Source organism: Microtus ochrogaster, assembly GCF_000317375.1.
Source record: "Microtus ochrogaster isolate Prairie Vole_2 chromosome 6 unlocalized genomic scaffold, MicOch1.0 chr6_random_2, whole genome shotgun sequence".
Taxonomy (NCBI): Eukaryota; Metazoa; Chordata; class Mammalia; order Rodentia; family Cricetidae; genus Microtus; species Microtus ochrogaster.
This window is the reverse complement of record NW_004949095.1, coordinates 1,962,612-1,975,287: the sequence shown is the minus strand read 5'-3', so window position 1 is coordinate 1,975,287 and position 12,676 is coordinate 1,962,612. Positions and strand designations below refer to the sequence as shown.

Sequence of the window (12,676 nt, the reverse complement as noted above, 5' to 3'; positions counted from 1 at the left end):
ATGATTTTATTAAAGAGACAAAATTGCCAGTCATGTTAGCACACCGCTAGAAGAATCCTAGCTCTTGGGAGAGGGAGTCAGGGTATCAGTCAGGAACCCAAGATTATCCTCAGCAACAAAGCAAATTGGGAGCTAGTGAGGACCACGTAAGACTTTATCTTGAAAATTTTTAAACAAGCAACCGAAATTAACCAAGAGTGGACCCTGTGGGCTGGTCTGGATCTTAGGTTTAATTTTAAATTGTTTGTGTGTGTGTGGAGATGAGTTTCTGTGCCGTGTGAATACAGTGCCCATGGGGCAAGAATAAGGCCTTGGGTACCAGGAACTGGAATGGTTGGGAACCACCATGTAGGCGTGGGGAACTGAACTCCGGTCCACTGTGAGAGCAGTAGCACTCTGTCCTGATGGACCATCCAGCTCTCTGCTCTGTAAGGATTACTTTTCTTAAACTGAGAAAACTTAGGCACAATTTACAAATTGGCCAGTTAATATATCCTTGAGTGTGGAGATGATGGTGATGGTGGCAGTGTGTGTGTGTGTGTGTGTGTGTGTGTGTGTGTGTGTGCCACAGTGGACTTGTGGAGATCAGAGAACTTCCTGGAGTTGGCTCCCTCCTTCAGTCATGAGGATTCCAGGGTCTGAACTCAGGTTGTCAGGGGTGACAGCAAGCATCCTTACCCACTGCCACCACCCCCCCCCCCGGTCTATATCACATGGTTACATCAGCTAGACTAGGCGGAACAACACTTGCTCTAAGCATATTTTCACAACTGTTATCTCCCACCACGTAACAGGAGGGAGAAAAAGTGATTACTTCTCAGAGCAACTCATAGGGAAGGTTCTGGACAAAGACACAAGACACTAGTAGCATTGTCTGGTTTATTAACATAATTGAAACATTTTGCTGATAAAACTCTTGCCCATGACTAGTCTAGCAACAAAACTCTACTAAAAAATATTTCACTGTGAAATGGTATTGTAACTTGGAGTTTTTATTAACGAGTTGATTTTCATAAAGTAAATCTCACTCTTAAATCAGCAGATGATATGATTACAAAAAAAAGCTTCCTTCTCCCCATTCCAACCCCATGAGGATCAAGCTGAGGGCCCTGGGACCCCACTGAGGGTGGTGAGAAAGTGCTACAACTCGTTTCTAACTAACCGGAACAGACTCCTAGGACACATCCAAACGCATACTACACAAAAACCACACAAGGAGTTGAATTTACCAGTCAGCCCACAGGAGGTGTGGGTCTGGTCAGCCGGGCAGATCACACCCTCCTTCTTATCACGGGCTATCTCTAAGGTGTCTTAATTCCATCAGCCCGGCTCCATCCTTCTAGCTCGCCTGCTGCGTCCACTGCTGAAGCCTGGGGAGAGAGCCTGAGCTTTTCCTATGCTTTCTTTGCACTGTTGTTTTTGTTTTGAGACAAGGTCTTATGTGTCTGGAGGCTGGGCTTGAACTCCTGATCCTCCCGTCTCCAGCTCTCCATGCTGGGATTGCAGGTATGGGCCACCACACCTGGTATGGCGTTTCTTTTCTAATAGAAACAGAAAATAGAAGTCATGCTTCTCTTAGACCCCTACAAGTGTGTGTGTGAGAATATCGGAGCAAGGGAGTGAATTTGGGCTCTCTGTAATCTTCTGGCTTTTGATGCCATTTGATTATCAAGTTTTACTTCCTACTTACTTGACTAGCAAGTTCGTGGGTTCTCTCAGAGATTCTGAAACTTGAGACTAGAACATGTGGCCAAGCCAAAATGGGGAGAGCAGTGTCTCTGGAAACCAGCTGTGATTTCAGGCACTTCAGTAAGAGACTTCCTTTGCTGGTCAATGTACATTCGAAGAAAATGAAAGCCAGGGGCCTTGAGGCTTACCTGGGACTGGGAGAGTGTGGCAGACTGGCAACCCAGGGTCGCTGCAGCCCTGTTCCTGGAGGAGAGTGCTATTAAAGTTTTCCTCCTGTCTGTCTATCAGCCTCTTCTTTAAAAGTGGCAGGGAAGTTGTTTACTGGCAGCAGGAAATGATCAGATCATTCCCGTCTGTGCCTTCATCGGTATCTCTGGACCATTCTAGTGATGGGCCAGCCTTCCCAGGAAGCAGCAGTCCAGAAGACAAGTCAGAGCCCAGAGGCTATCCTGAGGACATGTGAGGTACCGCTTAAAACTGTTTTGACTGAGGCAGGTCACAGTCACACTGTGCTGCTCTTCATGGGGTGAGGGTGGAGTGGAGAAGTTCTGCCTTTGCTCCAACAAAGGGACAAAGAGACAGGGAAGTGGATGGACAATTTCACCAAAAAGGGACTCGTTTCTGTTTGTTAAAGGAAACCGTTTCCACATACCTCACCAGGATACAATCTGCCCTCCTGCCTCCCAGAAACCCACTTCTGTACCTGTTCTCCCAGCTCACCTGCTCACTTCCTTCCCTTCCCTGCTCCTACCTGCCTGTTGCACTGCGGGTGCTGGGCTAGCCTGGGACCTTATCTCAGGCTGTGGAGCAAATAGACTCAGAGTCCAGAGGAACACAGTGAACCAAAGGAACGAAAGAAGAGTAGTCTTTGTCGGGTCTGTTTATGTGGGCCCTCGGCAGCTCCAGAGCCTTCCAAACGCCATGCAATCCAGCTCCCGGATTTCTTTTTACTGCAGAAACAGCATCTCTCCTCATGCTTCCCAGGGTGCACTGCACGGTCCTGCACCAGACACTGACTCCCAGGGGTTTCTGCTCCCGCGATGTCAAAGAGCTTGGGAGCAAACGGATTCTGCAGGTTTTCTCTGTTTTTTTTTTTCTTCCCCCATGACTTTTAGCCAGACATTGGACCTCTAGATTATAGAAATAATCTCTTCCCTCTGGAGGTCATTCCTACAGTCTACTGAACCACGGATCGGGAATGCTCTATGCGCCTCTGTTGACTCCACTTCTTCCTCCTGGAGTCAGCCAAGGAGGTTAGAGTGAAACCCGAGGTGGAGAGCTTTACCCCTGTTCAGTCCCACCTGGGCCATGTTCATGTTAGAAGTTAAAAGTAGCCTCGTACTCAGGACCCATTCCTTGTGAATAACCAGGAACTCAAGAGCCAGAGGCCCGATGGGAAACACAAAACATAAAAGTCATTTTTTTACTAGCTCTCCGGGCAGGGTGTGAGGGTCCAAACTGTCTTCAGAGGTAGAAGAAGGGGAGGAGAGTGGGGAAGAAATAGGGGTGACAGCTCTGTTGTGAACCCATTCCTGACAGGCAAACGTTCAGGGCATTGGTTGCCGCTGCTGGGCTCTGCAGCACACCAATAGGGCCAATTCAGGAACAAGGGTGATCGCTTCCCAAGGAAGAAAGGGCTTTAGGTTCAGCTGGGCAGCCTCAGGTGGAGGGTGTGGGATCATGAATTCTCCTCAGGGTAACAAACTACATTCTCCCAGATCAGACTGAGCTTGCAGTTCCTAGCCAAAGGGGCAATAAATAATCCCAATTAGCAAAGACTCTCTATGGTCAAGTGGATTTTGAGTGTGTTTCCAGAAGAAATGAATGGGCTATCAGCCATTGGTCTCACCTGTGATTCCTCTCACTACCAGGAATGCATCTTACCATAGCCTCTAAGGGGTTCTTCTCTCTGGAAAAGCCTGGTTGGCAGGGAACCCACACAATGCCACCAGTCAGACACAACTTCAGGACCATGGTCATATGAAACCAGGGACTCAAGTTCTGAGAAATTCTACTCTTCCCAGACGTGTGTGCCAGGTTTCAGGGCCTGAGCATCTTATTTCTGACCAAAGGGGTCTGGGGTTGCTGCTGGTGTGTGTGTGTGTGTGTGTGTGTGTGTGTGTGTGCGTGTGTGTGAATCTGTGTGCATGTGTGTGTACATCTGTGTGCATGTGTGTGCGTGCATGTGTGTTGAAGCAGAAGCGGTTCTGCTTTCTTTCCTGGGTGTGGCCCTCATGCACTGGAGTGCTGAGACTGGCTATGGTGTCCTGTCAGAAGGGAAATAAACCACAGGAGAGCATCAAGACTACAAGCATAAAAACCACACACACTGATTCCATCCAAGTTCCACAAAAAGTAGACAAAGGGAAAGAAACAAAGAAAAGTAGCCCTTTGTGGTAAAGGGCATGCTGGGAAGGCAAGAGCCTGAGCCACGTCCCCAGAGCATGCTGGGAGGATGGGCACCAGAGTCGCCTCTCTAGAGCATGCTGGGAGACGGACACCAGTACATCTCCAAGGGCTGCACTTCCCCCGACTCCCACCCTGTTCCCTTTACCCACCCCCAACCCGGAGACTAGAGGAAAGTTTATCCAAAAATGACTGTGGAATGGGAAATGCCACGGTTCTTCTCAGGCCCCCACACTGTGGGCGTTCCGTCAGTCAGTGGGGAGAACAGTCAAGATGAAGACAGAGAAACAGAGAGGCAGAGAGAAAATGGGGTCTGATAGTGGCTGGAGGGGCCAGTGTGTTGGCAGAGGACATGGGGAGAGTAGAGTGGAGAGCTGGGTGTTGCTAGCCCGAGGCGTTGATGTAGAGCTGACTCTTGAGGATGTAGTCGATGACTGGCTGGGACAGGTAGTCCACGACGTGGCCGTCCCCATGCTGCAGGGCCAGCCTGCGTGAGAAGAAAGAGCAGTCACGTAGACAGCCGTGCCTGAGAAAGCACATAGCCCTGGTCGGCCCTCTGCCTCTCAGGAAAGGATCTAAAGGTGCCCTAAGCACCGTGACAGCAGCCTTTGTTGGGCTGAGCAAACAGCACCGGCAAGATCCCCATCCCCACACAGACTGTCCCTCCACCCCCAGCGACACCTTCATTCTGTCCTGCCACTTGAGTCGCTCAGAGACCTTGGGAAAGTTATTTTCTTTTACATTTACCTACTTGATGTATAGATACATGTGTGTGTCTCTCTGTGTGCATACATGTACCACAGCATATGTGTGGAGACCAGGGGGCAATCAATATGTGGTACTCAGTTCTGTCCTTTACCAGGTGGCTCCCAGGGACTGAACTCAGGTTGTCAACCTTGGGGACAAGCGCCTTTCCCCACAGAGCCATCTCATTGGTCCGTTAGGCAAGATAGTTAAGCCTTTTCTTCAGTTTTTCCTTTGGTAAATTAAGGTAACATGTAAGTGAGTTACAGCCAATCATTTAAAGGAGTCATTGTGCCAAGCCAAGGATCGACATTTTAGCTTTCCCGTTATTTTTTTTAATAGACTTTTTGCATGCATTTTTAAGAACTCTTAGTTTATCCCTTTGGGTTTCTCTGCTTGCTGGTCTCTTGAAAACTGGTCTCCTAGAGGATTCTTCAGCGTGAGCTCACCTTTCTCTCCTCCAGGAACCCTTAGCCATGAGCCCGTGGACAGACAGCAACAGGTGAAAGATTCCAGGGACAAACTGATCCCTGCACACTTTTCCTCTGGCCTTCAGCTCTCTGCTCATTCCTGACACAACAGTCTCAGAATGTCACTGAGCCTGGCGTGGTGCCTGGCTCCAAGGCAAACCCTGCCTTTACCTTACAAAGCACATCTTAAAGTGTCTCCCTGCACATTGAAATGTGGTGAAAAGTGGTCTCCAAATGATAGTTTCAACTTTATCAGACTCTGTGGAGAAGCTAAGTTTGAGTCCAAGTCCAGAAAATCGTGGTCTGGTTGAACCAAATGGAATACAGGAGTTTGTGTGCCCCAGAGTAATATCTCTGAGTCTAAGGCGCAGCCATGCTGGAATCAAAGCCCTGCCCCCTTCATTGCCCACTATCCTTGGTTTCTGCCTTAGCCTCCCAGTGGCCGCTGCTCCTGTGATTGTCTCCATCTTTGCCTCCCAAGGGAAGAAGTCCAGGAGACTATTTGAGTTCTTGGTCTATTTGACTTCTCTGAAACATGTGACCAGGTGACAGTGCTCCGTGACCAGGTGACAGTGCTCCATGACCAGGTGACAGACAGTGCTCCACCTTTGGACTCTTCTTCCTTGGTTACCCAGCATCCCTGTTGGGGGCTTCTCACTGCTCCTCAGCTCAGCCTTTACGGAAATGCTAGAAACCTTGCCATGTTCCTGGGAGCAGCTTTCTCTTCACTGCTTGACTTTGTGAGCTCATCTGGATCTGGAATTTTTTTCAATTAATTAACTAGCAAATGTGTATGAGCGTGTGTGTGTTCCACAGTGCAAGCATGGGACTTAGAGGGCCTCTTTTAGGAGCTGGATCTCTCCTTCCCCCACGTGTGTTCCAGGGACTAAACTTAGGCGGTTAGGCCGGCCAGCAGGTGCCTTTTTACCTGCTGAGCCAGCTCATTTTACCTGCCGCACATGCTCATGGCACTCAGCTTACACTTCCAAACTCCTAGCTCCTATATAGCTCACCATTTCACAGGCCAGTTCCACTTGGAGTTCATGGCGGAGACTGCTAACAGTCCCTAATGCTAATTCCTCCCCCTTTAGTTCCATCTCGATATACAGCTGCTGAACAATAAACCCTTTCCCAGGCCCTTTGTCCACGAGCCAGTGGTAAACTTACAACTCTGGGTCACTTCATTATTTACCTTTTTTAAAAGATTTACTTAGTCTTATTTTATGTGTATAGGTGTTTCGCTTGCATAAATATCTATGTATCATATGTGTATGGTACCTGCAGAGACCAGAAGAGGGCCTTGGAGCCCCTGGAATTGTAGTTATGGGTGGTCATGAGTTGACATGTGGGTGCTAGGAATCCAATCTGGGTCCTCTGGAAGAGCAGCCAGTGCCCTTCACCACTGAGACATCTCTCCAGTCCCTATTCACTGATTTTTTGAGATAGGCTCTTGCTATGCACCCCAGGCTAGCACTGAGTTGTCTTCCTCCTGCCTCCACCTCCTCACTGTATGAACCGTGGTGCCTGGGTGATTCACCTTAAAGGCAAATGTCCTGCCTCGGTCTTCGTCTTGTTCTTTGCTACTGGCTGAGAACAATCTTGGCAGTAGGTATGTTCCCAACAAGGAAGCTTCAGACTGAAGAGACCAGATTCAGTTCCTCTGGACTTCTGTAAGTGAGAACTATACAGCTATCTTGTTTGAAACTCTGAATTTTGAGACCCTTTTAACGGCAGCCTGGCTTATATTTTTACTAGTAATGCATGACTTTATCAGCACCCGAAACTAAGAGTCTGAAACTAAAAAAAATATTATATATATATATATATATATATATATATCCTCTTCTTCCCTCAAACCAGTTAAGATCAGTTAATGCGCTGTTTCCTCATTTAAAAGTAAACAGGGATAAATTCATGAAGTCCAAAGAGGAGGCCGAGTGTTGGGACAGCAGGTGTCCACTTGAATCTAAGTGTTGTGTAATGGCTTGAATGGAAATTGCTCCCATGGGCTGATATATTTGGATACTTGGTGCCTAGTTGGTGGAACTGTTTGGAAAAGATTAGGAGGTCTGACCTTGTTGGAGGAGGTGAGTTACTGGGGTGGGCTTTGAGGTCTCTCTACCTCATGGTTGTGGATCAAGATGTGAGCTCTCAGCGACTGCTCTAGCACCACACCCGCCTGCTCGCTGCTCTGCTCCCACCATGGCTGTTACTCTTAAGACCCAAGAAAACATTTTCTTCTGCTAGTTGCCTTGGTCACGGTGTCTTATCAGAGAAATGGAAAAATTAACCAAGACAGGTTGCCTTTGACTGAGGAAAGCTATGAAAAAATTTTAAAGCAGTTTGACTGGTGTCCCCAGTCATTGCCAACCATACCTGCTCTTGGTGGAGCTGACTACAGACATGGGATGGTTGATGTCATCCTTCACCACCATGATGTTGTTCTGGAAAGAAAGCAGAAAACAACCAGTCCCTCTTGTGGATGTTGGGCCTATAGGGAGTAAAACTATAGAGGTGTGGCCTTGCTGGAGGAACTGTGCCACTGTGGGGGTGAACTTTGAGGTCTCATATGCTCAAGCCATGTCCAGTGTGACATGGAGTCGCCTTCTGTCGCCTGCAGATCAAGATGTAGAACTCCCAGCTCCTTCCCCAGCACCATATCTGCCTGCATGCTGCCATGCTTCCTACAAAGACAATAATGGACTAAACCTCTGAACTGTATGTAATGCATCCCAATTAAATGTTTTCCTTTATGAAAGCTGACATAAGTTGGGTGGTGGTGGTGCACGCCTTTAATCCCAGTACTCAGGAGACAGAAGCAGGTGGATCTCTGTGAGTTCGAGGCCAGCCTGTCTACAAGAGCTAGTTCCAGGAAAGTTTCCAAAGCTACAGAGAAACCTGTCTTGAAAAAAAAATAAGTTGATGTAAGTTGGGTGGTAGTGGCACTGGTCTTTAACTGAAGCACTCAGGAGGCAGAGGCAGGCAGATCTCTATGACTTCAAGGCCAGCCTAGTCTACAGAATGAGTTTCAGGACAGCTAAGGCTACACAGAGAAGCCCTGTTTTGAAAAAACAGAAGAGTTGCCATGGTCATAGTGTCTCTTTACAGCAATGGAAATCCTAACTAAGCAGCTATTTTTGCTCCCCCACTCTTCCAGGCCCCCAGAAGTTTCAGAGAAGGGCTGTATCTCAGGGATATACCAGCAGGGGATGAAAGACTCACTTTGTATTTGCGGAGTATTGAGGAGTGATTCATGATTCGGTCTGTGTCAGCTGCATCCCGGGGCACCACCACGATCCCAAAGTCCCCAACAATCACCTCCATCTGGAGATACAGGGAGGGAGAAGGAAGGAGGAAGAGAGCAAAAGAACTTTGGTGAAATCTGTCACCCAACCTCCTACCAAGTGACCGCAACAGTGACATTCTGTTGTTTTACCTGGAACTTTAAACATTAGTTTCCAATTTACCTCCTTAGCCCTATCAGTCAGCAACCTGAACTGCTGACAATAGTCTCTAGAAGTGGGAACTTTGGCACAGAAGACGCTCAGAAGATACTTCTAGAATGAATGAACCCCCATTTGCATGTCTGAACAAGATCTTGCTAATCCTCAAAGCTTTTGTTTGAGCTCACAGTGTTGCAGGAGAGCATGAGGATCCAGTGAACACCCTCCTGGGTGAAACGGATTCTGTTGTCCAGTATGTTTACCTCAGCCCTGAGTGGGACAGCATGAAATATATTGTTTTCCTCCCTTACGTCACATGCTTCAGTCGTAAGCTGTGGGACTCTGCAACCACAAGCAGAGACACACTCAGAAGGAATCACATATGCACAGGTAGTCATGGGGGTGCTGGCTAATTCTTATGGGGGTCACTTCTGAGGTGGAAGTAATTTCAGCCTCTGGTGGAAGCTTGATTTCTTATAAGAAATAAAATCCTTTCAATAAAAAAAAACTTTTTTGGAAGTGTTGTTGAGAAAAAATCTTGATATATAGATAGCCTAGGCTAGCCTCAAACTCTCCATCAACTTGTGTTAGCCTTCCAAATGCTGAAATGACATATAGCCTAGGCTAGCCTCAAACTCATTATCTACTTGTCTTAGACTTCCAAATGCTGAAATAACATATAGCCTAGGCTAGCCTCAAACTCATCTTCTACTTATCTTAGCCTTTCAAATGCTGAAATGACAAATAGCCTAGGCTAGCCTCAAACTCACTATTGACTTGACTTAGCCTTCTAAATGCTGAGATTACAGGTAAGAGACACCACACCAGCTCTTTATTTTCTTTTTTTCTAATTATAGATCTAATACAAGCTTAGGATATATGGAAAAAATTGAAATCAATCTCAACCATACAATTCAGGTACCCATAGTTAAGCCCTCAGTGTATCCCACGGCTTTCCTGGCTTTCCTGTGAATAGCTGTGTTAGAACCACATTAGCATTAAACTGAAATGTAAAGCATGAGGCTTTAGCTCAACAGTAGGGTGCTTCCCCAACATACCTAAGGCCCTGCATCCTCATCCCAGGCATGGAAAAAATTAAAAGTTAATGTGTTTTAACTCTATGTGTGTGTGTGTTTGCGTGTGCACATGATCACGTGCACACTTGGGTGCAGGTGCCCATGGAGGTCAGAAGCGATCTGTCTGGCACTGGTGTTACGGACAGTTGTGAGCTGCCTAATCCAAGTGTTAGGAATCCAACTAGGGCCTTCTGTAAACACAGTCTACAGGGTCATCTCTCCAGCCCAACTTGTGTTCATATAGCATTATATTGTAAGAGAGGATTCTGGGACATAATTAAGGTTATTGAGGGCCAGCCACATGGGTGAGCACTTGACCAGATAAATAAAAATTATGCAGAAGCGTGGGTTTTAACATTTTCTATATTTCATCATAGTCATACAGTATGGAAAGTTTATTATAGTAACTCCACAGTTACTGCAACATAATTTTGGTGCAAACACTTTGATGACCATCTTTATACATAAATGTTTTACCGCAGCTCTAATTTTCTCCTCAGGATAAGAAGTAACATAATTGTATAAAAAGGTGTGAACCGGAAGTATTTCATGCTCCTATGACGTATTACCAAATCACCTTCTAGAAATGTGCTGATATTCATTTCCAAGGAGCTTGGCATTTACAGCATTTGATAAGTTTGGAGCAGGTTTGGATCCTGCCAGTTAGGGATCCCAGAGGAGGAGGAGGAGGATGCTTGTGAGCAGGTCAGCTCACTGAGCAAGATCTGCTTTGGAGGTAAAGGACTCAGAATTTCCCCCAACCCCCATAATTCTTCAAACCAGTGTCACAAAAACAGAGATGATGAAGAACTGGGGTCTGTTGTGAAATATCATTTTAACTAGGCAAAGAGATGTTACATTTATTTATGCCGTGAAATGCTACTTTAGCCGTGTAAAGGTGTGTTCCGTTTCTTTGTGCTGCAGTTGGTTAACAGAGTGAGGGTGTGTGATTAACTATGTAAAGATGTGTGACATTGGTTTCATCATGCCCAGTGAAGGCTGAATGGCCAATAGCTAGGCGGAGCAAGGACAGGCAGCGCCGCCAGGCAGAAAGAATAAATGGGAGAAATCTAGGCTCAAAGAGAGGAGAAATGAAAGAAAAAAGGAAGAAAAAATGAGAGACATTTCAGGGGCAAGAAACCAGGCAGCCATCCCTGCCAGCCGACCAGACTTGAGAAGCAGTGGAAGAAGGATGCACAGAAAGAAAGAAAACAGCCCTGAGTCAAAAGGCGAATGAAGAGAAACAGGTTCATTTAAGTTAAAAGGACAAGCCAGAAACGTGCCTAAACTAGGTCGAGCATGCAAGACTAATAAGAAGTCTTTGTGTCATGATTTGGGAGCTGGTTGGTGGCCAAAAAGAACTGGTACAGTCAGTCAGTGGTCCATTCTTCTTTACCAGAAAATTCCACACTGTCAAAATGTCACTGTAAGTCTGATTCGGTGTGTATGTGTGTGGTGCATGTGGTGTGTGTGTATATGTGTGTGTGGTGTGGTATGTGTGTTTGGTGTGGCATAGTGTATGGTGTCTATGTAATGTGGTGTATAGTGAATGTGGTATGGTGTGTGTGCAAGCATGTGTGTGTATGTGTGTAAGGTGGGGTGTGTAGGGTATATGTGGTGTGGTGGGTATTGAGTGTGTGGTGGGGTGTGTAGGGTGTATGTGATGTGGTATGTGTGTTTGGTGTGGCACGGTGTATAGTGTGTGTATAGTGTGGTGTACAGCGTGGTATGGTGTTTGTGCTTGCATGCGCGTCTGTCTATGTGTGTGTGGTGTACACCCTTGGGTGTTTCTACCCACCTTTACTCTGTTTTCCCTATTGCTTAACATAGGATTGAAGCTAGAACTCTGATATTAAAATAAAAGGTCAGCCTTGAACACTCTAGGTGGAGAGAGACTACAAGCTAGATATAGACAGTATCAGCCTCTACTGGATCTGCCACTGAGATACAGAGCAATGTATTTTATCTAGGTGGGGTCCAAACTGAGCAAGTGTGCTTCAAGGCTTTTGTCCTACAGACCTGGCAATGCTCAGGAGAAGCAAGACAGGACGCTGGAGGGAGACCCGGCTCATCTTGTCAGCTTGTAGAAACATGCACCAGGTTTACTATTCAGTGACAGACTTTAAACTCATCTATGAATTAGAACTGCTGAGGAGAGACAGCGAGATGGCTCAGTGGGCAGAGGCACTTACCACCAAGCCCAATAATCTGAGTTCAATTCCTTAGGCCCATATGGTAGGAGAGAACCAACTCCTGCAAGTTGTTCTCTGAGCTTCGTAGATGACCTGTGATACATGCATGCATGTCCACACTTGCATACACAAAATAAACAAATCTAAATAAATAAATGCAATTTTAAAATATAAAAAATAATTACTCAAGGAACTTTGAAAATCCTAAACATAGCCAAATGGTGGTGGCGCATGCCTTTAATCCCAGCACTCAGGAAGAAGAGGCAGGCGGATCTCTGTAAGTTCGAGGCCAGCCTGGTCTACAAGAGCTAGTTCCAGGAAAGGCTCCAAAGCTACAGAGAAACCCTGTCTTGAAAAACCAAGAGGGAAAAAAAAAAGAAAAGAAAATTCCAAACATGTACCTCGTATCCAGGAACAATTAAAATAGAATCTCTCAGAACAGGACCTAGACATCAGTACTTTTAGAAAAAATATTCTCAGCCAGGTGGTGGTGGCGCATGTCTTTAATCCTAACACTCAGGAAGGCAGAGACAGAAGGATCTCTGTGAGTTCGAGGCCAGCCTTGTCTACAAGAGCTAGTTCCAGGGCAGGCAATAAAGCAACACAGAGAAACCCTGTCTAAAGAAGAAGAAGAAGGAGGAGGAGGGGGAGGAGGA

At 46.5% G+C, this 12,676-nt stretch overlaps 1 protein-coding gene across 1 annotated transcript in view; it reads right to left on the bottom strand.

The window, feature by feature from the left end:
• Positions 1–862: 862 nt before the first annotated feature.
• The window catches only part of Nmnat2 (nicotinamide nucleotide adenylyltransferase 2), a 175,724-nt gene continuing 163,910 nt past the window's right edge, over positions 863–12,676 (bottom strand). Inside the window, exons 9-11 of the mRNA XM_005363871.3 lie at positions 8,532–8,633; positions 7,686–7,753; positions 863–4,582 (exon numbers count right to left, since the gene is read on the bottom strand). Coding sequence (XP_005363928.1) covers positions 4,480–4,582; positions 7,686–7,753; positions 8,532–8,633 — 273 coding nt within the window. The 3' untranslated portion in view covers positions 863–4,479. The remainder of the gene's footprint in view (positions 4,583–7,685; positions 7,754–8,531; positions 8,634–12,676) is intronic.